The following is a 27,624-nucleotide window of genomic DNA, read 5'->3' as shown; positions in this document are numbered from 1 at the left end:
ACAACCCCACTCCACTCTAACCAGTGTCGGGTAACCTACCCAGGATCTATTTTTACTTTCGCTCTTATTAGCTACTCCATTTAAAATTTTATTTTACCAGCCCAGACCAGCAGAGTGCTGCTCTTGTTAATATTTGATAACTTGTACGAATTAATGTTGTTTTAGTCTATACCTAGAGATATTCTAAATGCTTATTGACAGAAATAAAGTGCATTAAAACAGCACTCTTTTAGTGATGAAGTCTAGCGATAGTAGTGGGTGAGGGTCATGTTTGAGATAGGCAGTCATGAAATATATTCATTCCTAGAATAACCTGTTAATGTTAGCTGATCTGAGATCAGACCTAGGAATTATAATTATTAATTATTTTTGCAGAAAAAGCAGAAACTTAAACAGCTTTCATGGTAGGTTATCCTAGGGCTAGGTCATTGGAATGGCAGTAGCCTCTTATAAATTGACTAATGATAGCCCATGCAATTGCCACTGACTTCAGTGCTGTCATTCTCACACGCGCAGTCACCCGGCTGTCGAAGTCTGGTGACAGGAATATGGGCGAATTGACTTGGAGAATCTTTTTCCTCGGTTTCCTTAATTTTAAAACAGAAAAATATGTCATCGCTGAAAACAGAAAATTGGGAATCTCATTTAGAGTTTTTCAGATCTGTGTGCTGCTATACGTGATCGGGTGAGGTGCATGTTTTATTTGATTGTATTGCATGCTCGCGACGTAAAAAGTATGTACTAAATCATGTATTAAAAGTGTCAATCATTATTTAGATACAAAGTCGCAACTACAGTAGATTTAATTGTACATTTTGGGTGTCTTTGAGGTCGTTCAAACTGTCATCATGAAACATAGGGCTAAGGAGTAAAAATAATTTTATTTAACTTTTTACAATGATAGCCTACACCGGACAGAGCTGGGCCAAATGTGCGCCGACCTATCGGACTCCCAATCACGGCCGGTTGTGATACAGCATGGATTCGAACCAGGGTGTCTGTAGTGACGACTACAGCACTGAGATGCAGTGGCTTTGACCGCTGCGTCGCTGACTGACGATTTTGAAGCTGTAATTTTCATAGTCATGGCAAGCGTTCTGTAAGAGCTATTGAAGCTCGATATAGAAAAACAAAAAAAAGGAAAACAACTTTCAATAGAAAAACCTATGGGTTTTTGTCGATTCTCCCCTAATTCAGAATATATAATTTTCATAGTCATGGTAAGAGCTATTGAAAATTGAAAGCAAGAAAAATAAAAATAAAAGGTGTCGATTTTTGTCCATCCTCCCCATTCAGAATATATAATGTTCAAAGTCTTACACAAAGTGTGTAAGAGCTATTGAAGATTGAATGCTACAAGCTCGTGTCACACCTGTATTTGGGGAGTTTCTCCCATTCTTCTCTGCAGACGCTCTCAAGCTCTGTCGAGTTGGATGGGGAGTGTTGCTATACAGTTATTTTCAGGTCTCTCAAGAGATGTTTGATTGAGTTCAAGTCCGGGCTCCGGCTGGGCCACTCAAGGACATTCAGAGACTTGTCTTGAAGCCACTCCTGTGTTATCTTGGCTGTGTGCTTAGGGTCATTGTCCTGTTGGAAGGTGAACTATCGCCCCAGTCTGAGGTCCTGAGCGCTCTGGAGCAGGTTTTCATCAAGGATCTCTCTGTACTTTGCTCTGTTCATCTTTCCCTTGATCCTGACTAGTCTCTCAGTCCCTGCTGCTGAAAAACATCCCCACAGCATGATGCTGCCACCACCATGGCATTCAGTCCAAATAGTTCAATCTTGGTTTCATTAGACCAGAGAATCTTGTTTCTCATGGTCGGAGAGTCTTTTACGTGACTTTTGGCAAACTCCAAGAGGGCTGTCATGTTACTGAGGGAGTGGCTTCCGTCTGGCCACACTACCATAAAGGCCTGATTGGTGCAGAGATGGTTGTTCTTCTGGAAGGTTCTCCCATCTCCACAGAGGAAGTCTGGAGCTCTGACAGATTGACCAACGGGTTCTTGGTCACCTCCCTGACCAAGGCCCTTCTCCCCCCATTGCTCAGTTTGGCCGGGCGGCCAGCTCTAGGAAGAGTCTTGGTGGTTCCAAACTTCTTCCATTTAAGAATGATGGAGGCCACTGAGTTCTTGGGGACCTTCAATGCTGAAGAAATGTTTTGGTACCTTTCCCAAAATCGGTGCCTCAAAACACAATCCTGTCTCGGAGCTCTACGGGCAATTCCTTCGACCTCATGGCTTGTTTTTTGCTCTGATATGCACTGTCAACAGTGGGACCTTATATAGACAGGTGTGTGCCTTTCCAAATCATGTCCAATTAGTTTTTTATTTGTAATAAATGTAACCTTTATTTAACTTTTTATTTAATCCATTTTATAATAAGGCTGTAACATAACAAAATGTGGAAAAGTGAAAGGGTCTGAATACATTCCGGATGCACTGTATGTTCATTGATACAATTTTATACAAATATCAAAATAATTGCAATTTGGGTAAATGGAAATAGTTCATAGTAAGGATGAGGTATTTTCTGCATATCCATTGTTCTTTCAAAGGCCAACCCTACCATTGGATTGCTTGGCCAAAAAGCATTTTTGTTTCATGTCATCTGACCATAGCACCGCCTGGAGTTTGCAAAATGACATTGGCACAGTGCCGATTCTAGCATGTCAGCAACGCCACTACACAACACAACACTAAACAATACAGGAATTGTACTTTAACGGTGACAAACGGTGCCCACAAACAGTTAGGCCCTACATAAAGCTGTCCCAACAGCAGAGCTTTCTTTTCAGCACCATGGAGTAAATCCTTACCACCGCCACACCTGGCTGTCAGCAGAGCCTTATCTGGCAGTGAAACAGTTCATTCAACCTCATTTCTAAAAGCATCCAAGATGGTGTAGCAGTCAGACGTCTTTTGTCTTCGTCTTGTCATGTCCCGTGTATAAATCGTTTCATATATTTTTTCTTTGCTTATATTTTTTCTATTTTTCTTAACCTCAACTTCAACATACTCTTCTGCAATCCGCCTCACCCAATGTGGTATGGATCTGTTATTTTCTTTACTTCAGAACCAGAAACCCCAACAGAAGCTGGCCAGCTAACTAGCTACTAGATACTAGTCAGTTAACCACTGCTAGCGGACATCAGCTAACCTTTAGCCCAGACAACTCTTGCCAGTCTACACAGCGCGATTCAAACCAGAGTATATCAGACTTATTTTTCTCCATATCTCCGGATTCCTACCGCAAGCTCTGAACCTTTTCACCTGGATCCTCGCAGCTCGCTAGCTGCTATCTGAGTGTAAACTCATGGCTAACGTCTCTGTCCCGAAGCAAGCACCAATTAGCCTGGAGCTAGCCTATGCTGCCGACGTAATCTGCTCGAGGGGGTTTTTCAACAGGCACCCCAATAGACCTTTTAATTTTTAATTAATTAATTATTATTAATATAATTTGTATTTATTTTTCTATTGTATTATTAACTGTATGTTTGTTTATTCCATGGGTAACTCTGTGTTGCTGTTTGTGTCTCACTGCTTTGCTTTATCTTGGCCAGGTCGCAGTTGTAAATGAGAACTTATTCTCAACTAGTCTACCTGGTTAAATAAAGGTAAAATAAAAACATGTATTTGTATTTTTACTGCCTTTTTAAAAAACAGCTGATATTGGTGACTTACTTTAACCAATGTGGTTTCTACTGACAATTTAGATGTACAAACTATGGCATAATGGAATGATGAGCAGGTAAGAGGCAATTCGTAATTTCGATTAAGACATTAATGAGCAAGCTAAGATGGACGCAGTCAATATAACTATTTGTTCAGCACTTTTCAAATGTACAGTGACAGAATTCATAACTTTGGGCTGTTCTGACAGTACTCTCCCTGTACACCAAGTAGGAACCATAGGATAAATAAAGGGGGCATATAAGCAGACAATGAAAGCTCTTACAATATTCGATGATGTAATTTCTTTAAAACAGGCTATAGGCTACATGTGCACCACCAAGTCAGAACAGTAGGCTAAGTTATGTGGGGGAAAGGAACCAAGTTATTAGGGTGAGGCACATGGGAAACTTACTATACAACATACACTTAGTATTACTTTCTTGGCTACAGTATACATATCTCCCTGGCATATTACATAATTTATGCAGCAGCGTACAAGATGTTTTTGAAATCACCTTGTTGTGCTGTGCTCACTTGAACAGGAAGGTGGCGCGGCGGTCTTTCTGTGGGCAAATTTTGTCATCAAACTTTGTCATCAAAGTCTGGCATTATTTGGATTTATGGTGCTTTCAAGACAACTGGGAAATCGAGAAAAAAAAGGTTGAATCATGACGTCAGTGATCCCCAGAAAGAGGCCAGAGTTCCTGACTTGGAACTCCGAGTTGGATTACTGTTCAAAACGTATTTTCCCTTTCGGAGCTCTTTTTTTTGTTTGTTTCCAGTTGTTTTGAGCACGGCAGAAGTCATGCTGGATTGACAGCATAGCCGATGTATTCAACATTTTCTGGCCCATGGTGTTGAATGTGAATGTTTATCCTTTTAAGCTTGGAAAAGAGACCCCAGACTTGGACCACACACCCTCTCTACTGAATAGCAGGCTAGTGATTGCTTTGCAACACTTGCAGTTAGCCACCGATTCCTTCCTAACCACTCATTGTTGAATTAGCGATTTCAAACTTGTTGTGTAATGTGTATGTCCAATGGCCGATGAGTATGTTTAATCTATAATTTCTCTTTATATGACAAGGTTTGAAAAGGATTTGCCGGTAGATTATCGACTTGATTCATGACGATGACTGCTTGTCTAGCTTGCTAGCTAAGATTGTGAAAGTATGATGTTGACATGTCCAATCAAAGCTACGGTAGATATAACGTGATTGGACATAATTTTATCTGTGGCCATTGACCTTGAGCCTTCTTGGATGGGCACTTCTAATGTAAATCTATGGCAGCACCCAAGGGGCGTGAATTTTCGAGCTCTACCCGTAGATTTTGCCGTGAACATTATCAACCCCTATGCTCTGTATTTTCTGCTGGCTGCCCCACCACTACAGAAAGCATTGAGCTAGGATGAAACACCTGCATTTTGGAGCTGCCTTACAAAAAGAGACCATGTTTGTATGCAGCTTTATTGACTCAAATTCGTTTTTTATTACATTGTTTGCAAACAGATTAGTTTTCTTTTACTAAACAGGTGGGGCTCAAAACTCCCTAAATGACGGGTTACCACTGCATTGGCACTTTGATTGGAACCGGTGCTATGGTCATGTGACACGAATATCAAGCTCTTTGGCCACGCTTATCAGTGGTGGGTTTTTGAACCCCCCTGACCACAAAATCAATATTTTGCAATGGCCATCTCAGTCTCCCCAGCCAGCACATTTGGGTCTTTGGAAGTTGTCAGAAGGTCCATTTTTGGTTTCCCATTGGTTCTGGTAAAACCGGTAAAACTCAACGTTTTTTAAACTTAAGTGAAAAATGACACCTCTTCTGGGAATGTACATCTTTAGGTAGCAGGGAGGTTCTGAGAATGTTTTACTATGATTCCCTGAAAGTTTTCCTGGGATGCTGAGGTTAACTGTTTTGAACAGATAGGACACATAAATTAATTTGCTCCATGGCATTAGTCCACTGCACCACCAGGATGGAGCAAGCATGCTATTTTTTTTTACTTATACAAAGCTGTTCATTTCAGTCTATTCAAATGGAAACTTCAAAAAGAAACAATCACTCATTAAGATCAAGTGTGGCCAATTAGTGTTTTTTTTTTTTTACATGTATTTTTAAGGAACTCAGTCCGGCTTTCAACAGACTCTTGAAAGTTGTAATAGTAGATTGCACTTGGTGCAATTTAGAAATTGGGTAGTGCATCATCAGTTTTCCTCATGTAATGTCAGTCATTGCATACCAGATCATCTAGTCCATGTCAGCTAACATTTTTTAAGTGTTTTTTTTAGCCCATAGATTTTGTTGTAGTGTTCGAGTCACTCAAATATCCCATGAATACACGTTAGACATGGTAAAATGTATAGAATTAAAAATGCAAGAAAATTAGCTTTGAAACTGCAAAATTGTCTCTGCCCCCATATTAACATGTGTAGAATTGCAGGAAATAAACTTTAAATCTGATGATTCACAATTCTGAATGGGGGGGCTGAGTGAAAAGGTTTGAGAACCCCTGCGATAGAGAGAGTTTTGTTGACTCTTTTAGCAGTTGATGTTATTCTTTAATAACACAGACCCCAAAGCAAAATAGGGGAGGAAAATAGGTTTATTCAAATAGGACAAATCATGATTGGAAGTAGTTGGTCGTTCTCCCCTGTCTTCAGTGATGCTCTCCAGTGATCCTTTTAAAATGTTTTATTTAACCTTTATTTAACCAGGAAAAGCCCATTGAGACCCAGAGTCTCTTTTTCTATCTTTCTGCGGATATAAATATAAAATGGTCCAACCTACCATTTGGTACAATGTGCAATGGTGGGTGAGGGACTTGGCATTTGTAATAAAGCACAAGGATGCATGATAAACAGTGTCCAGTCTCTGGAAGACAGAGGAGGCTGCATGCATTTACAACAAGTCACCATAATCAATTACAGAGAGAAAAGTGGCCTGAAAAAGCTTATTTCTAGCCATTCTCTCTTGTGGTTCTTTCCTGTGATTATCTCCACAGAACAAAGGGACAGGATCTAGTTTTATAACCCAGACCTAGCCTGTGGTTGACCAATTAGAAGTCAGTGCGACTGGGCCAATGGCCGTGCAGTGCAACTGGGCCAATGGCCAAATAACAAGTATCCTATTTCAGGCTCACTGTGTAGACAAATTCCTCCTATGTCTCTGACCCATTAAAAAATAATTCCCTATTGCAGAAAAAACACTATTTCCATTGATCTTTAATTCTATTGACTTCTCATCCTCTTGACCTCTCGTACTCTGTCTCTGCGTTGTGTATTTATCTTTAAAAGATTCTTATAACGCTGAGAAAGGGGGATACCTAGTCAGTTGTCCAACTGAATGTATTCAACTGAAATGTGTTTTCCACATTTAACCCAACCCCTCTGAATCAGAGAGGTGCGGGGGGCTGTCTTAATCAACATCCACATCTTCGGCGCCTGGGGAACACTGGGTTAACTGCCTTGCCCAGGGGCAGAATGACAGATTTTTACCTTGTCAGCTCAGGGATTCAGTCCAGCATCCTTCCGGTTACTGGCCCAATGCTCTAGCCACTAGGCTAGAACAGAATGTTTATGTTTTTAAATAACATTCTTAGGATGTTCTTTGAACGTTACTAATGTTTTATTGTGGTTTTTATGGAACATTTTCATAATGTTCTGAGAACTTGACTTTAAATAGAACCATGAGGAAACCTGCAGAAAAGGTTATGCGGAAGTACTGAAATTCCCACAGAAGAACATTGTTTCTTAATGTTCTGGGAACGTGACTTTAAATAGCACCATGAGGAAACCTGCGGAAAACATCACCTACTGGGCACAGATGTCAATTCATCGTCTATTTCACATTGGTACAATGTAATTTGAAATTGAAATTACGTGGATGTAACATTGATTGAATGAGTGTGTTCCCAGCAGGTATGCCTCAGTGCTGAAATCCCCACATTGTTTCTTAATGTTCTCTGAATATTTGGAGAAAATTACTTTAAATAGAACCATTAGGAAATCTACAGAAAACGGTATGCTGAAGTACTGAAATTCCCACAGAAGAACGTTGTTTCTTAACGTTCTCGGAACATTCTGAGAACTTGACTTTAAATAGAACCATGAGGAAACCTGTAGGAAACGTTATTCTGTAGTACTGAAATTCCCACAGAAGAACGTTGTTTCTTAACATTCTCTGAATGTTCTGAGAACATGACTTTAAATAGAACCATGAGGAAACCTACAGAAAATCTTATGCTAAAGTAATGAAATTGTGGAAAGCTTGTATGCAAAACAATCCTGGGACAACCACGATCTGGCCATGCTCTAAGAAACATATGGTTTCAGAATGTTATGGACTAACTGGGTCTGGACTTGAACCCCATTGTGTTTGAATTGAAGAGGACAGTCCATAAGCCTTAAGTGCAGATGAAGGATTTCAAGGATCTGGAAATATTCTGTATGGAGGAATGGTCTAAGTCCCCTACCAATGTGTTTTCTAATCTCATAAAACATTTTAGAAAAAGGCTCCGTGTCGTTATCCTCGCAAGGGCCCTGCTGGAGTATTTAAAACTTGGGGATACTATCTTTTTGAGACTTCTTTTATATTATTTGTTAAACAAATTCCCTTTCTCTGAACAATTGTATTAGTATAAAATAATATATTTATATATTTTTTTTTATCATACAATATAGACAGTGTTATAGAGTGCACTTGACATTTCTATGTCTTATGACTCAGCACGTGAATGAAAGCTTTAATATATCCATGGCACTAGGCCCAAACTGTAATTTGTTCAAAGTTTGTTCAAATTACCATCAATGTAATTTCTATATGCGACTGACAACGGCTCAACATTTTCAAATGTGACCGAGTTAGAACGATTTAAAAATATATATTTCTTAAAGTTGAGGCTCAGACTAAATGTAAGAAATCAAATATATATATATATATATATATATATATATATATATATATATATATATATATATCAATCAATCAATCAATAACAGGTGCATTTAAATTCTCAGGTGGGTCTTAGTGTATAAGAAGGGGTACCAATCGAGGGAAGAGACCGTCCAGAGCTCTGTCATCACCAAGCTGAAAGGAGTGGTCATGACCAACAGTACAGAATCTGGACTTTACCTATGGGGGGCTGAGGATTATGTCATACCTCCAACGGTGAGATCCGGGAACTTTTGGGGAGATTTTATGTACACAGTTAAAGCTGGCGCAGTACACAGCTTTACTGCTAGATGATTCATTCAAGTCTATTTGAGTTGAAGCTGAAGCTCATCAGTGATACAGCAAGTCATTGATTGTATATTTCAAGTACAATGAGTCACATTTTTATGGGGTCTTAATTAACTCACTTTCATCAGTATTCAATCACACTGAAATAGTTTTTTAAACAACATGACACCACATGCAGATTTATATCACATCAATAGAGACAGTATATCTGACCTTGCCATGACAATAGAGACAGTATATCTGACCATGCCATGACAATAGAGACAGTATATCTGACCATGCCATGACAATAGAGACAGTATATCTGACCATGCTATGAGAATAGAGACAGTATATCTGACCATGCTATGACAATAGAGACAGTATATCTGACCATGCTATGAGAATAGAGACAGTATATCTGACCATGCCATGACAATAGAGACAGTATATCTGACCATGCCATGACAATAGAGACAGTATATCTGACCATGCCATGACAATAGAGACAGTATATCTGACCATGCCATGACAATAGAGACAGTATATCTGACCTTGCCATGACAATAGAGACAGTATATCTGACCATGCCATGACAATAGAGACAGTATATCTGACCATGGTATGAGAATAGAGACAGTATATCTGACCATGCCATGACAATAGAGACAGTATATCTGACCATGCCATGACAATAGAGACAGTATATCTGACCATGCTATGACAATAGAGACAGTATATCTGACCATGCTATGAGAATAGAGACAGTATATCTGACCATGCCATGACAATAGAGACAGTATATCTGACCATGCTATGAGAATAGAGACAGTATATCTGACCATGCCATGACAATAGAGACAGTATATCTGACCATGCTATGAGAATAGAGACAGTATATCTGACCATGCCATGACAATAGAGACAGTATATCTGACCATGCTATGAGAATAGAGACAGTATATCTGACCATGCCATGAAAATAGAGACAGTATATCTGACCATGCTATGACAATAGAGACAGTATATCTGACCATGCCATGACAATAGAGACAGTATATCTGACCATGCTATGACAATAGAGACAGTATATCTGACCATGCCATGAGAATAGAGACAGTATATCTGACCATGCTATGACAATAGAGACAGTATATCTGACCATGCTATGAGAATAGAGACAGTATATCTGACCATGCTATGAGAATAGAGACAGTATATCTGACCATGCCATGACAATAGAGACAGTATATCTGACCATGCCATGACAATAGAGACAGTATATCTGACCATGCCATGACAATAGAGACAGTATATCTGACCATGCTATGAGAATAGAGACAGTATATCTGACCATTTCATGACAATAGAGACAGTATATCTGACCATGCTATGAGAATAGAGACAGTATATCTGACCATGCTATGACAATAGAGACAGTATATCTGACCATGCTATGAGAATAGAGACAGTATATCTGACCATGCCATGACAATAGAGACAGTATATCTGACCATGCCATGACAATAGAGACAGTATATCTGACCATGCCATGACAATAGAGACAGTATATCTGACCATGCCATGACAATAGAGACAGTATATCTGACCTTGCCATGACAATAGAGACAGTATATCTGACCTTGCCATGACAATAGAGACAGTATATCTGACCATGCCATGACAATAGAGACAGTATATCTGACCATGCCATGACAATAGAGACAGTATATCTGACCTTGCCATGACAATAGAGACAGTATATCTGACCATGCCATGACAATAGAGACAGTATATCAGTCCTTGCCATGACAATAGAGACAGTATATCTGACCATGCCATGACAATAGAGACAGTATATCTGACCATGCCATGACAATAGAGACAGTATATCTGACCATGCTATGACAATAGAGACAGTATATCTGACCATGGTATGAGAATAGAGACAGTATATCTGACCATGCCATGACAATAGAGACAGTATATCTGACCATGCCATGACAATAGAGACAGTATATCTGACCATGCTATGACAATAGAGACAGTATATCTGACCATGCTATGAGAATAGAGACAGTATATCTGACCATGCCATGACAATAGAGACAGTATATCTGACCATGCTATGAGAATAGAGACAGTATATCTGACCATGCCATGACAATAGAGACAGTATATCTGACCATGCTATGAGAATAGAGACAGTATATCTGACCATGCCATGACAATAGAGACAGTATATCTGACCATGCTATGAGAATAGAGACAGTATATCTGACCATGCCATGAAAATAGAGACAGTATATCTGACCATGCTATGACAATAGAGACAGTATATCTGACCATGCCATGACAATAGAGACAGTATATCTGACCATGCTATGACAATAGAGACAGTATATCTGACCATGCCATGAGAATAGAGACAGTATATCTGACCATGCTATGACAATAGAGACAGTATATCTGACCATGCTATGAGAATAGAGACAGTATATCTGACCATCCTATGAGAATAGAGACAGTATATCTGACCATGCCATGACAATAGAGACAGTATATCTGACCATGCCATGACAATAGAGACAGTATATCTGACCATGCCATGACAATAGAGACAGTATATCTGACCATGCTATGAGAATAGAGACAGTATATCTGACCATTTCATGACAATAGAGACAGTATATCTGACCATGCTATGAGAATAGAGACAGTATATCTGACCATGTCATGACAATAGAGACAGTATATCTGACCATGTCATGACAATAGAGACAGTATATCTGACCATGCTATGAGAATAGAGACAGTATATCTGACCATGCTTTGAGAATAGAGACAGTATATCTGACCATGCTATGACAATAGAGACAGTATATCTGACCATGCCATGACAATAGAGACAGTATATCTGACCATGCCATGACAATAGAGACAGTATATCTGACCATGCCATGACAATAGAGACAGTATATCTGACCATGCTATGAGAATAGAGACAGTATATCTGACCATTTCATGACAATAGAGACAGTATATCTGACCATGCTATGAGAATAGAGACAGTATATCTGACCATGTCATGACAATAGAGACAGTATATCTGACCATGTCATGACAATAGAGACAGTATATCTGACCATGCTATGAGAATAGAGACAGTATATCTGACCATGCTTTGAGAATAGAGACAGTATATCTGACCATGCTATGACAATAGAGACAGTATATCTGACCATGCCATGACAATAGAGACAGTATATCTGACCATGCTATGACAATAGAGACAGTATATCTGACCATGCCATGAGAATAGAGACAGTATATCTGACCATGCTATGACAATAGAGACATTATATCTGACCATGTTATGAGAATAGAGACAGTATATCTGACCATGCTATGAGAATAGAGACAGTATATCTGACCATGCCATGACAATAGAGACAGTATATCTGACCATGCCATGACAATAGAGACAGTATATCTGACCATGCCATGACAATAGAGACAGTATATCTGACCATGCTATGAGAATAGAGACAGTATATCTGACCATTTCATGACAATAGAGACAGTATATCTGACCATGCTATGAGAATAGAGACAGTATATCTGACCATGTCATGACAATAGAGACAGTATATCTGACCATGTCATGACAATAGAGACAGTATATCTGACCATGCTTTGAGAATAGAGACAGTATATCTGACCATGCCATGACAATAGAGACAGTATATCTGACCATGCTATGAGAATAGAGACAGTATATCTGACCATGCCATGAAAATAGAGACAGTATATCTGACCATGCTATGACAATAGAGACAGTATATCTGACCATGCCATGACAATAGAGACAGTATATCTGACCATGCTATGACAATAGAGACAGTATATCTGACCATGCTATGAGAATAGAGACAGTATATCTGACCATCCTATGAGAATAGAGACAGTATATCTGACCATGCCATGACAATAGAGACAGTATATCTGACCATGCCATGACAATAGAGACAGTATATCTGACCATGCCATGACAATAGAGACAGTATATCTGACCATGCTATGAGAATAGAGACAGTATATCTGACCATTTCATGACAATAGAGACAGTATATCTGACCATGCTATGAGAATAGAGACAGTATATCTGACCATGTCATGACAATAGAGACAGTATATCTGACCATGTCATGACAATAGAGACAGTATATCTGACCATGCTATGAGAATAGAGACAGTATATCTGACCATGCTTTGAGAATAGAGACAGTATATCTGACCATGCTATGACAATAGAGACAGTATATCTGACCATGCCATGACAATAGAGACAGTATATCTGACCATGCTATGACAATAGAGACAGTATATCTGACCATGCCATGAGAATAGAGACAGTATATCTGACCATGCTATGACAATAGAGACATTATATCTGACCATGCTATGAGAATAGAGACAGTATATCTGACCATGCTATGAGAATAGAGACAGTATATCTGACCATGCCATGACAATAGAGACAGTATATCTGACCATGCCATGACAATAGAGACAGTATATCTGACCATGCCATGACAATAGAGACAGTATATCTGACCATGCTATGAGAATAGAGACAGTATATCTGACCATTTCATGACAATAGAGACAGTATATCTGACCATGCTATGAGAATAGAGACAGTATATCTGACCATGTCATGACAATAGAGACAGTATATCTGACCATGTCATGACAATAGAGACAGTATATCTGACCATGCTTTGAGAATAGAGACAGTATATCTGACCATGCTATGAGAATAGAGACAGTATATCTGACCATGCTTTGAGAATAGAGACAGTATATCTGACCATGCTATGAGAATAGAGACAGTATATCTGACCATGTCATGACAATAGAGACAGTATATCTGACCATGCTTTGAGAATAGAGACAGTATATCTGACCATGCTATGAGAATAGAGACAGTATATCTGACCATGCTTTGAGAATAGAGACAGTATATCTGACCATGCTATGAGAATAGAGACAGTATATCTGACCATGCTATGAGAATAGAGACAGTATATCTGACCATGCCATGACAATAGAGACAGTATATCTGACCATGTCATGACAATAGAGACAGTATATCTGACCATGTCATGACAATAGAGACAGTATATCTGACCATGTCATGACAATAGAGACAGTATATCTGACCATGCCATGACAATAGAGACAGTATATCTGACCATGCTTTGAGAATAGAGACAGTATATCTGACCATGCTATGAGAATAGAGACAGTATATCTGACCATGCTTTGAGAATAGAGACAGTATATCTGACCATGCTATGAGAATAGATACAGTATATCTGACCATGCTATGAGAATAGAGACAGTATATCTGACCATGCCATGACAATAGAGACAGTATATCTGACCATGTCATGACAATAGAGACAGTATATCTGACCATGCTATGAGAATAGAGACAGTATATCTGACCATGGTATGAGAATAGAGACAGTATATCTGACCATGCCATGACAATAGAGACAGTATATCTGACCATGCCATGACAATAGAGACAGTATATCTGACCATGCTATGACAATAGTACACTTTTACAAACACTGGCATAAGCATGTCTGTCAGCTATTTTGAACATACAGTTTTAGAATATGAAACGTTGACATGTATTTAGAGTGCTCTTCAATTATTATTAAGAACAGCTGATGTCTTTAAATAATGTGCATTTTGTAAGGTCATGGAAAAGGCAATGATTGGGGTCATTGGACATTATACTTTGCAGGCCATAGAGCAATAGGACAATCACACTTTTCGCTATATACTGTACATTTTTAACTATAAACTACTGAGTCTTTTTTCTCCTCAAGGGACAAACCATTTCATCTGTCCTGTTAAATAAAAGGGAGAGGGTTGTTCCCCAAGTCTAATTGCTATAATTCTCTTAACCTTTAGCGACTCAGTGATAAACAGATTAAATAGAAAGGTCTGCTCTTGTCCACATGGTGAGCCCAGTCAGATCTCCTTCATTTTGTAAGGCTATATTAATATGGAGTGAGAAGCTGTGCTATTTACATTTAAGCTTGCGGCATTAAAAGCTTTGATAAATTAATATGTATTTAGGGCTTTCATTTTGTACAATTAATACACAGTCCCCTAACTAACCTGACCGAGAAAAGTATAGTGTCCAACATTTTAGCTTGTTGTTGATTTTCAGGGTGAACAAGTCTTCTTCATTGTTACAAACTACCTCGAGACCCCAAATCAGAGGCTTGGGTTCTGTGCTGAGGTGAGTGAAAGCAATATTGTATTACCGTAATCGTGACAAAAATCTTGTTAATTGACTTTATTTTGAAAGATCCCCCAATTCTGAGATAGAGATTGGATGACTGTGCAGCTGAGATAGGAATAATTTAATGATCCAATCAAACAAGGAAATTAAACTCTACATTGATGATGCAAGTATTCTCACCATATATGGCAAAGTAAACAGAAAATCGACTGGTAATTTGGGGCGGATGTCAGAATCCAAACTGCTTATAGCAGGTAATTATGATGCCTTAGTAGGCCCAACAGTTTTTTCCCCAGAGAGAGATGGCTTGACCTTGACCTTGCTTATTTGATATTATACTAGGCTTTCGGTGCCGTTATGATGATTTTCAGAAAAGTTATGAAAATATATTAATTATATTTCAAATCATAAAAATCTTCATAGTATGAAGAGGGCGATGTGGCACTGTTCACTGGTCCAATAACATTGTGTAATTGTGTATTGTGTAATAACATTGTGTATTGTGTTCACCATGCTATTGTATGTTGTCGTCGTCTCTAGGCTCTTCAATACACAGCTTTGAATACAGGTTTGCATTTTCAACTACAGCAACGTGTCCTTTTTTCTCCAGAGCCCTAAGGTGCCAGATGGCCAATGTGTAAACAATGAGGATTGTGCCGAGGGTGAAGTGGTAATAGCTGGCAATGGTAAGGACTAATATGGTCAACTGGGGCAGTCTATCTCATTTCAATTTCAATTTCCAAGACAACATTTATTTACAGATTAACACTGGTTATGGTCACATTTCTCTTAAATGCACATTAACACTAATTTTTAGGAAGTGTATAAGAATCAACAGAGTTGGAATTGGACACGTCTCTCTTAAAAAAATCCTTGATATTGACATTTAAAAAAAACTCCAAATCAAATCAAATCAAATTTTATTTGTCACATACACATGGTTAGCAGATGTTAATGCGAGCGTAGCGAAATGCTTGTGCTTCTTGTTCCGACAATGCAGTGATAACCAGGGACTATTATCTATTTTGCATGTTAAAATTATTCAACTCTGGGATCTCCTACGTGTTACCATTCCCCTTCATTTCCACCCAGAATATTATGTCTTTCCAGGATGTTGACAGGGATCTTTGCTTTTCCCTGCAGGGGTAAAGACTGGCTTGTGTTTAAACTCTACAGGGACCTGTGAGATACATGGCTGGTGTCCCGTCGAGACGGTCCGGAAACCCTCGTGAGAATTTATCCTCTTTTGCTGTGAAAATAATGAAATGCTCACTTTTGCATTGACCCTCTAAAGATTGAGGATCTTAATTTGAGCCAATTTGCTACAGCAGGAATATAATCCTGCAGTAACAGGACATGTGAATTATTATGTGGATTATAACTAATGGACATTTTTTGTAGTGGTTGATACATTATTTTGTTAGGGCAAATCAAGTCTGAAATTTCAAAGTAGAAATGACAAACTTCAGAAGCCTTTTTAAAACTCAAATACCCTACAAGTTTGCATTTCTTGCTTTGGAGGAAAATTCTCAGCAACAAAAGATTAAGATCCTATGTACTTCAGCATGAAGTACCTTGTCCTGATTATCTACCATTAGGTAGCAGTCACTCTGGATTAACACTTTTCCACTTCATTTCCAGGGAGGCTTTATTAAGCAAGGCAGAAAACTTCACAATTTACATCAAGAACTTTATCAGGTTTCCGAAGTTTGAATTCTCCAAGTAAGTGGTTATGAGTGGTGCTAAGTGGTGCTTGTTCATACAGACCTCAAAGTAGTCCCTAGAGACTGTCTGTCTCTACAGACACAGTCAGTGTCAGTGACATAGATCAGTAAGTATGTGTGAGTTGGGCAGTGGGGGATACATGTCCTAGCACTGCTTTGAATAGCTATGAGGGTGCACAGTCCCTTCTATTTATATACCCCCAAAGCCGTGTGTGTGCGTGTGTGTGTGTGTGTGTGTGTGTGTGTGTGTGTGTGTGTGTGTGTGTGTGTGTGTGTGTGTGTGTGTGTGTGTGTGTGTGTGTGTGTGTGTGTGTGTGTGTGTGTGTGTGTGTTGAGGTCATCTGAGATGTCCTTGACAGCAGAGCAGGCCCAGCCCTGAACAGGTGTTAGAACAGATCTGATCGGCTCACTGGGCTCTCATGCCAATAAAGCTGTTGTAGAAGGTTTAATCAGCTAGAACATTGGTATTGTCTTTCCAAGCCTAACCTGGAAATTACAGAGACGTCAGACCTCTGCCAATTGATAATTTCAGTTGTAGATCTTTTGATTACGTTGTGTGTATTGAATGTAAAATGTCTAAACGATGAAGTAATTGATCTATAAAGTTACTTGATATGATATGTAGCTCTGTGCTATTCCTTATCTAAGTGAGGGTCAAACAGAAAGCTTGTTATTTGAAGCTGATAAGATAACTTCACTGCTCAGTTTATTATGTTTTAGGCCTATGACCTTTAGACAAGGAAAAGTATGATACTGAACTACTAAGCACATAGCTAAACGCTACATGTCCTGTTCTGTCTTCTTTCCCCTCAGGTCAAATGTTCTGGACACCGGTAATGACTCCTATCTAAAGAGATGTTCCTATGACAACGTCCTCCAACCCTACTGCCCCATCTTTCGTCTGGGAGACCTGGTCAGCAGGACTGGACACGACTTTCAGGACATGGCTGTAGTGGTACATATTTACAATCTTTTTGTTTTGAAATGTACACTTTATTTAACCAAGTCACATTGAGGTTAGGTGACCTTTTTCCCTGGCAGAGCTGGCATAGAGGGGCAGCAATGTTGTATAAAAACAAAGGTTTATCAGCATACAGTACGTTGCTACCCAGGAAAGACACTCAATACAATGCATTAAACAGTCAGTAATCAGGGTTGGGTTTCTAGTTTAACAGTGCGTCCAAATTATGTTTTTCAGGCCTTCGTCATGCTATCCAAGCAGTGTGGGAGGGATGTAGGTCTCTCTTCCTTCAGTCCATTTCATAATGATGCTTGCTTTCAGGCAGTTAGGTAATTACCATTATTTTGATGACCTTTAATTAGACTTTTGCCATGTAGGCTGCCGTCATTAGGCATGAAATTGAAATGAATAACAACTATGGTTGCATAATAACAACATTATGAAACATAACAGTTGTTAGATCTCTTTTAAGTGGCTTGACTAAGAGCCCTGTATAACGTACCCTCACCTCAACTTCCCAGCAAGGTCAGGTTAGACATTTACAAGTAAATACTACCTCTGGTTGTTAGTGTAGCAGGACACCCAGCATAGAAGAAAACAATAGTTAACCAGAGCCATTCTTACCATATGTCAAATCAAATCAAATCTATTTGTCACATGCGTCGAATACAACAAGTGTAGACCTTACCGTGAAATGCGTAGTTACAAGCCCTTAACCAACAATGCAGTTCAAGAAGAGTTAAAGAAAATATTTACCAAATAAACTGAAGTAAAAAATAAAACACAAAAACAATACAAAGTAACACAATAACATAACAATAACGAGGCTATATACAGGGGTACCAGTACCGAGTCAGTGTGCGGGGGTACAGTTTAGTTGAGGTAATTTGTACATGTAGGTAGGGGTGAAGTGACTATGCATAGATAATAAACAGCGAGTAGCAGCAGTGTACAAAACAAATTGGGGGGTGTCAATGTAAATAGTCCAGTGGCCATTTCAATTAATTGTCAACAGTCTTATGGCTTTGGGGTAGAAGCTGTTAAGGAGCCTTTTGGTCCGAGACTTGGCACTCCGGTACCGCTTGCTGTATGGTAGCAGAGAAAACAGTCTATGATTTGGGTGATTTTATGGGCTTTCCTCTGACACCACCTATTACATAGGTCCTGGATGGCATGAAGCTTGGCCCTAGTGATGTACTGGGCCGTACGCATGACCCTCTGTAGCGCCTTACGGTCAGATGCCGAGCAGTTGCCATATCAGGCGGGGATGCAACCGGTTAGGATGCTCTCAATGGTGCAGCTGTAGAACTTTTTGAGGATCTGGGGACCCATGCCAAATCTTTTCAGTCTCCTGAAGGGGAAAATGTTTTGTTGTGCCCTCTTCACGACTGTCTTAGTGTGTTTGGACCATGATAGTTCGTTGGTGATGTGGACACCAAGGAACTTGAAACTCTCGACCCGCTCCACTACAGCCCCTTTGATGTTATAATGGGGGTCTGTTCGGCCCGCCTTTTCCTGTGGTCCACGATCAGCTCCTTTGTCTTGCTCCCATTGAGGGAGAGGTTGTTGTCCTGGCACCACACTGACAGTTCTCTGACCACCTCCCTATAGGCTGTCTCATCGTTGTCGGTGATCAGGCCTACCGCTGTTGTGTCGTCAGAAAACTTAATGATAGTGTTTGAGTCGTGTTAGGCCACACAGTCGTGGGTGAACAGGGAGTACAAGAGTGGACTAAGTACAAACCCCTTAGGGGCCCCAGTGTTGAGGATCAGCATGGCAGACGTGTTGTTGCCTACCCTTACCACCTGCGGGCGGCCCATCAGGAAGTCCAGGATTCAGTTGCAGAGAGAGGTGTTTAGTCCTAGGGTCCTTAGCTTAGTGATGAGCTTCGTGGGCACTACGGTGTTGAATGCTGAGCTGTAGTCAATGAACAGCATTCTCACATAGGTGTTCCTTCTGTCCAGGCGGGAAAGGGAAGTGTGGAGTGCGATTGAGATTGTGTCAGCTATGGATTTGTTGGGGCGGTATGCGAATTGGAGTGTTGTATAGCATTGAAGCTCGTTTGGAGGTTAGTTAAGAAAGTGTCCAAAGAAGGGCCAGAAGTTTACAGAATGGTGTCGTCTGCGTAGAGGTGGATCAGGGAATTACCCGCCGCAAGAGCGACATCATGGATATATACAGAGAAGAGAGTCGGCCCGAGAATTGAACCCTGTGGCATCCCCATAGAGACTGCCAGAGGTCCGGACAACAGGCCCTCCGATTTGACACACTGAACTCTGTCTGCAAAGTAGTTGGTGAACCAAGCGAGGTAGTCATTTGACAAACCAAGGCTATTGAGTCTGCCGATAAGAATACGGTGATTGACAGAGTCGAAAGCCTTGGCCAGGTTGATGAAGACGGCTGCACAATACTGTCTTTTATCGATGGCGGTTTGATATCGTTTAGTACCTTGAACGTGCCTGAGGTGCACCCGTGACCAGCTCGGAAACCAGATTGCACAGCGGAGAAGGTACTGTGGGATTCAAAATGGTCAGTGATCTGTTAACATTAACATGGCTTTCGAAGACTTTAGAAAGGCAGGGCAGGATGGATATAGGTCTATAACAATTTGAGTCTAGAGTGTCACCCCCTTTGAAGGGAATGACCACGGCAGCTTTCCAATCTTTAGGGATCTCGGATGATACGAAAGAGAGGTTGAACAGACTGGTAATAGGGGTTGCAACAATGGCAGCGGATCATTTTAGAAAGAGAGGGTCCAGATTGTCTAGCCCTGCTGATTTGTACGGGTCCAGGTTTTGCAGCTCTTTCAGAACATCTGCAATCTGGATTTGGGTGAAGGAAAAGCTGGGGAGGCTCGGGCAAGTAGCTGTTGGCCGGGGTTGGGGTAGCCAGAAGGAAAGCATGGCCAGCCGTATAGAAAAGCTTATTGAAATCTTCGATTATCATGGATTTATCGGTGATGATCGTGTTACCTAGCCTCAGTGCAGTGGGCAGCTGGGAGGAGGTGCTCTTGTTCTCCATGGACTTTACAGTGTCCCAGAACTTTTGGGAGTTAGAGCTACAGGATGCACATTTCTGTTTGAAAAAGCTAGCCTTTGTTTTCCTGACTTCTTTGAACAGTTGCATATCGCGGGGACTATTCGATGCTATTGCAGTCCGCCACAGGATGTTTTTGTGCTGGTCAAGGGCAGTCAGGTCTGGAGTGAACCAAGGGCTATATGTGTTCTTAGTTCTACATTTTTTTAAAGGGGCATGCTTATTTAAGATTGTGAGGAAATTACTCTTAAAGAACGACGCATCCTCGACTGACTGGATGAGGTCAATATCCTTCCAGGATACCTGGGCCAGGTTGATTAGAAAGTGTTTTAAGTGTTTTAAGGAGCGTTTGACAGTGATGCGGGGTGGTTGTTTGACCACGGACCCAAAGCGGATGCAGGCAATGAGTCAGTGATTGCTGAGATTCTGGTTGAAAACAGCAGAAGTGTATTTGGAGGGAAAGTTGGTCAGGATGATATCTATGAGGGTGCCCATGTTTACGGATTTAGGGTTGTACTTGGTGGGTTCCTTGATAATTTGTGTGAGATTGAGGGCATCAAGTTTAGATTGTAGGACTGCCGGGGTGTTAAGCATATCCTAGTTTAGGTCACCTAACAGAACGAACTCTGAAGATAGATGAGGGGCAATCAATTTATATATGGTGTCCAGGATGCAGCTGGGAGCTGAGGGGGGTCTATAAAAGGCGGCAACAGTGAGGGACTTAATTCTGGAGAGATTCATTTTTTAAATTAGAAGTTCGAACTGTTTGGGCATAGACCTAGGGAGTATGACAGAACTTTGCAAGCTATCTCTGCAGTAGATTGCAACTCCTCCCCCTTTGGCAGTTCCATCTTGACGGAGAATGTTGTAGTTGGGTATGGAAATCTCCAAATTGTTGGTGGCCTTCCTAAGCCAGGATCCAGACACGGCAAGGACATCAGAGTTGGCGGAGTGTGCTAAAGCAGTGAGTAAAACAAATTTAGGGAGGAGGCTTCTGATGTTAACATGCATGAAACCAAGGCCTTTTCGGTTACAGAAGTCAACAAATGAGAGTGCCTGGGGGCACGCAGGGCCTGGGTTAATCTCCACGTCACCCGAGAAACAGAGGAGGAGTAGGAAGAGGGTACGGCTAAAGGCTATCAAAACTGGCCGTCAAGTGCGTTGGTGACAGAGAATTAAAGGAGCAGATTTCTGGGCATGGTAGAATAGATTCAGGGCATAATGTGCAGACAGGGGTATGGTGGGGTGTGGGTACAGTGGAGGTAAGCCCAGGCACTGAGTGATGATAAGAGAGGTTGCATCTCTGGACATGCTGGTTATAATGGGTGAGGTCACTGCATGTGTGGGAGGTGGGACAAAGGAGGTATCTGAGGCATGTAGAGTGGGACTAGGGGCTCCGCAGTAAACTAAAACAATGATAACTATCCTAAACAACAGTATTCAAGGCATATTGACATTTGAGAGATTTAAAGCAATCACAGGTGTTGATTGGGGGAGTGATCTAAGACATCAACGGGTAAGACAACAACAGCTAATCAGCTAAGACAACAACAACAGGTAAAATGGTGATGAATGGGCAGAGAGGGTAAGTTAACTACACACAGGGGCTGAGTTCGGGGCTAGGGCCGACAGATAACGGCGGGATGCCGTGTCGACAAAGGATCCGGTCCAGATGGCGAAAGAGGTATTGTAGTTGTAGTAATTTCGTTTGCTAGCTGGGAGATGCGCCTGGCTCGCGGCTAACTGGTGCGAGCTTCGGGGCAGGAGCGTTAGCCACTTTAGCCACTCGGTAGCAGCTAGCTTGCAGCGATGATCCGATGCAAAGGTCCAGCGCTTACGGCAAGTATACGGTGGAGTAGTGGATTCTAGCCGTGTTGGGGGTAGAGTCCGGGAGGCAACGGCTGAGTAGCCGGGTGATCACAAAGTAGGCCGGGAGGTGGGCCTGTCTCAGGGCTAGCTTCGGGGCTGTGTCACTCGGTGGCAGCTAGCTATCTGTGATGATCAGGAGTAATGGTTCAGGGTTTACGGCAGGAATCTGGCATTGTAGTGGAGAAAAACAGTCCGAGGCTGGCAGGTATTATCCAGGCTAAAAAAACGGCTGGTGCCAGTGCAGAAGGTAATGGCCGCTAGCAGTGGCTAACAATGACTAAATAGCTAGTAGCTAATTTGCTGGTTAGCTTCTGATGGCTAGCTTCTGAAGGAGGTTCTGGCTATAAGGTCTTAAAAAAATAGCGGATCCGTGTCACATTGAGTGTGGCGGGTTACCGGAAGGTATATTTAATTTAAGAATGGAAAAGAGATTGAAAAATAAATTGATATATTGATATATACAAAAAAAAGACGAAAAACACAAAAAGTAAACGAGAGGACGACAAACCACGTCATGATATTACAATCTCGGACCACAGTCCACTCACCTTCTCCCTGAGATTGGGTGACATTGTATCAAACGAGAGGGTCTGGAGGTTGAATCCTCAGCTCCTCACAGAACCAACATTCTGTGAATATCTTAAAGACCAAATTACATTTTTCTTTGATACCAACGACAACACAGAGACTTCCCCAGCATTATTGTGGGAAACACTGAAGGCTTATCTGAGAGGCTGTATCATCTCCTTTCAGGCTGCCAGGAGTAGGCAAAACATAGGAAAACTGGAAGAACTGGAAGGACAAATTCACTTACTGGATAGGGAGAATGCTAGCCATCCATCTATGGAGAAACATAAAAAAAATGACCTCTTTAAAATTAGCTACCCTCTTTCTTTCTACATGTCCTTTTTTTGTATGTCGTGTTTTGTATTATTTGTTTTGCACTCAGATCTCTTATTGTTCCTGTATGCTCTTTTATGTTTAGATAAGAATTGTATACCTGTCTTGTATACCTATACACCATGCTTTTGTGTGTTTAATAAAAAATGAAACAAGAAAGTACATCTTGAATAGCGCTGCAATAGAGTCATCCTCCATATTTAGAGCAACGCTTATATCTCTCTCTCTCTCTCTCTCTCTCTCTCTCTCTCTCTCTCTCTCTCTCTCTCTCTTTCTCTCTCTGTCTCTCTATCTCTCTCTCTTTCTCTCTCTTTCTCTCTCTGTCTCTCTCTCTTTCTCTCTCTCTCTCTGTCTCTCTATCTCTAACCCTCTCTCTTTCTCTCAGGGTGGGTCAGTTGGAATTCTGATTGAGTGGAACTGTGATTTGGATAAGGACTACTCACAGTGTAACCCAAAGTACAGCTTTACTCGTTTGGATATCAACTTAAACAGCACTGTCACGTCAGGCTACAACTTCAGGTACATCTTGACATGCATGAATAAGCAGATTGCACTTCAAGCAGATATAATAATCCATGCCCTCATTCTGAAAAGGTATTAGCTTCAACTAATAAGGCTTGAGCTCTCTCCAACTACTGCATTTAATCTCAGATCTATCTCTACCAGGCAGTTGTTGACATTTCTGTTCCAAACAGCTGATTTGTTTGTTTTCCAGATATGCCCGGTATTACAAAGATGAAGCTGGAGAGAGCTTCCGGACTTTATATAAAGTCTATGGGATTCGCTTTGATATCATGGTGAATGGACGGGTATGAGAGTGATTCTTGCTACACTTACTTGAATGTGTTGATAGTATTCATATTACAGTCTGTCAGATCAAATGTTCTTTATTGTGTTTTTCAGGCTGGAAAATTCAACATCATTCCCACAGTAATAGCTATTGGGACTGGGTTCGCTATTATGGGCATGGTAAGTATTTTAATAGATTTGTGTATTCATTTGTTTCCAATAGACATACTGGTCCCCCAAAATATATTCCTCTGGGATTCTATGTCATGTAGCATGGCCAGATTGGATGTTATCAAATTATTTTGATATATCACCACGAGAGCAATCCCCTGTCATTGTTCAATGAAAGAGTAATCTTCTTAATTCCAAATCGATCTCTAGCTCATATCCCCTTGCTTAGGCACTCCTGTAGATCTGAAACAATAGGGTAGGCCTAAGCAATATGCAGTGTTGGGGAGTAATGAACTACGTGTAAATCAGCTAGTAATTTAACTACATTTTGCAGTACCTTGGTGGTCGTTGAACTAAATCAAAGATTGCCTATTATATTGACAAGATATTCGGTGACCGCTCGAACAATAGAATACTCCTCACCCAGTTGTCTACTTTAAAATGGTGGAAGGCCTTAATAGCAATGTCCATGCTGAAATGGGTTATATCCATTATGTATTTCTATAACAGGCACAACTCCGATACAGTCGTTTTATCAAAGTTGCCGAAATGCCATGTGCCTGCCTTCACTTATATTAATTAGTGCATTCGTAACAACCTAACCATTACGAAACTTATATTCAATCAAATGAGCCCCACGTAACAAATCAGCAATACATTTTTTTTGTTGACCAAATTCGACACTGACTTCCATAAAAAAAATGTTGACAGATTTTGGGCCGAGTAAAACCAATCGCTTCGCCTTTTCCTCTCTGACTAAATTCAAATCTACGTAGTGTTTTCAGTAGTTAATTACTTTTGTTATTGGAACGACACACCAAAAAAATGGGTGAAGTAGGGAATCATTTCCTCTCGTTTTTGGCATTAGTCCTGCCTAATTCTCACTTGAGACATGTTTTTTTGTTTAATAGGCTAAATAACACATGTTAACAAAGTGATCTGTTCTTGCAATTTGTGGTCTATGAAATGTAAGATTTATATGAACATTTTTCACCAAGTAGTTTGGATGAAGTGAACTACTTTTAAAAATTAAATTAGTTAAGTAAACTATATTTATCTTAAGAGCTTTATTAAGGGATTTATTTCTTAAGTAGCTTTATTGTATCTTAACTTCATCCAGTGTGAAGTAATTTGTAGTTTATTATGTTGTTAGAACATACTTTCAGAGTAGCTTCCCCAACACTGGCAAGATGACTACATTTTCTTCTGCCTATCAAATTCTGTCAGACCTACAGGAGTACCTTGGGTGTATAGGGGCTAATTTGGGATTCAGAAACCCTCTGCCTCCTTGTATAAGATTTTAGTGCCCTATTTTAGTCATATTATTTATCAGAGAAGACAGCTCTTTGAAGTCTTCTGTTTACATTCACAGGACACTTAATGTTTTTGCTATGGCCTAAGAAGTTACCTCAAGCCTTATGTTTTTTGTTGTTGTTTTATTTATATCATACTGATTACTGTGATCTATTGTATGTCTTGACCTAAACCTGGGCTTTGTGTTTGTTTTTCGTTTCAGGGAAAATTTGTGTGCGATATGATATTCATCTACATGATGAGTACGAGTTCCTACTTCCGAGACAGGAAATTTGAGATTCTCAAGTAAGACACCATGACATGGTATTACTATTAAATACAGAATTTACACTTTGTATTTTAATCAATTAAAGTATGTATTTGAAGTCTGGGATTGCTTGCTCTGTAAAAACATCCCTTTAACAGGAAAGAACGGATTAAGAAGCACAAAGAGAGTGCGAAGACAGTGGTGAACCGAGACACAAGAAAACACAGGACACATGCTGGGGAACAACATGAGCTCACTACACTCTCTACGAAAAAAGAGGAGAAACCAGAGCCCGCCACTCAGGACACAGAGAAACAGGACCTTAAAACTGGGGAGAAAAAGGAGGTTCATATTCTCTCTCCGCGAACTGTGGGACAACGGTATAATACTCACCCTCCACGACCACGACACTAACCAATTAATTCAGAGTGAGACACATTTTTATTTACCCTTTATTAACACAGGTTGGCCGATTGAGGTCAGAAGACTTGTTTTTCAAGGAAGACGTGAGACAAAGAAAGAGGTGCTGCTATCGTCAAGACGGCTAGACTGGGTCCTCTAGCAGGTGGAAAGGGAAACGAGGGTGGGTGAGGTGGTGATCCTGAGGCCCACCCTCCTTCTTCTCTACCAGCGGAGGTTGCTGATGCTGACACTTGGCTTTGGTTTTCCAATGTCTCAAGAGTGATGTGTGTGCTGATTGGAAATTATGGTGACTGATAAGGCTAGCAAAGAGAAATGGCAATGCTCTCCTCACTTTACTGGTGCAATGACAATGCAGACGCTCTACGTAGCGAGATATTTATCAAAGAGAAAAAGCACTATTGCATTTCTGTGGTATTATATTTGTTTAAGATGGAAGCATTATGCATCTGGTGTCAATTAGGCCATGCAATCATACCATGGTAGAGGCCTGAACTAGGTTATGCTGGCTGTGGTGTTTCTTCACACCTAAAGAAACAGCTTGTAGTATAATTAAATCCTTGTGAGTCATATTATGGAATTCCACATATCGTGAGATTAGGCCTACAATTGCTTTCTCACGTCATTGGAAAATACACTGGGTGTGAGGTTGTCTATCATAAATACTTTGCATTTAATGTGATTACTTGTAATTTCCATCATGTATTGACTGCACTTATTTGTGAAGGAACTGTTTTTCTGAGTGATTTGTGATGTTTTTTTTTGTGCTTCCCATGACTGTTTTTGTATTTAAAAAAAATATATATTAGTGCATATGTATGTTGTACTATACAGGGCGCATTTGAAAAAGAGACCTAGATCTCAAAATGTCTTCCCTGTTAAAATAAAGGTCAAATAAAATATAAATGTCCTGTGACTGGAGTGGTTTGTAATGTATTGGCTTGATATTCAAAACATTTTTGTATTGG

At 40.3% G+C, this 27,624-nt stretch overlaps 1 protein-coding gene across 1 annotated transcript; it reads left to right on the top strand.

Annotated features, from left to right (window-relative positions):
- Positions 1-111: 111 nt before the first annotated feature.
- On the top strand, positions 112-27,570 carry LOC118391150 (P2X purinoceptor 5). Its single transcript, XM_035782231.2, has 13 exons — positions 112-685; positions 8,696-8,846; positions 15,151-15,222; positions 15,836-15,911; positions 16,369-16,453; positions 16,867-16,947; positions 17,763-17,904; positions 24,101-24,234; positions 24,431-24,524; positions 24,619-24,684; positions 26,192-26,274; positions 26,395-26,616; positions 26,701-27,570. The coding sequence occupies exons 1-13, from the start codon at positions 462-464 to the stop codon at positions 26,711-26,713; spliced, it is 1,443 nt and encodes a 480-aa protein (XP_035638124.1). The 5' UTR covers positions 112-461; the 3' UTR covers positions 26,714-27,570.
- The last annotated feature ends 54 nt before the right edge of the window (positions 27,571-27,624 follow it).

This window comes from Oncorhynchus keta, chromosome 12 (assembly GCF_023373465.1).
Source record: "Oncorhynchus keta strain PuntledgeMale-10-30-2019 chromosome 12, Oket_V2, whole genome shotgun sequence".
NCBI lineage: Eukaryota > Metazoa > Chordata > Actinopteri > Salmoniformes > Salmonidae > Oncorhynchus > Oncorhynchus keta.
Note: the sequence above shows the minus strand (reverse complement) of the source record. Positions and strands in the feature narration are given on the sequence as shown.

Coding starts and splice junctions, on each gene's coding strand:
- LOC118391150 (XM_035782231.2), top strand. CDS start 462: ATGATAGCCCATGCAATTGCCACTGACTTCAGTGCTGTCATTCTCACA. Junction 686..8,695: donor GTGCTGCTATACGTGATCGG/GTGAGGTGCATG, acceptor TTAAATTCTCAG/GTGGGTCTTAGTGTATAAGA. Junction 15,912..16,368: donor AGTGGTAATAGCTGGCAATG/GTAAGGACTAAT, acceptor TTTTCCCTGCAG/GGGTAAAGACTGGCTTGTGT.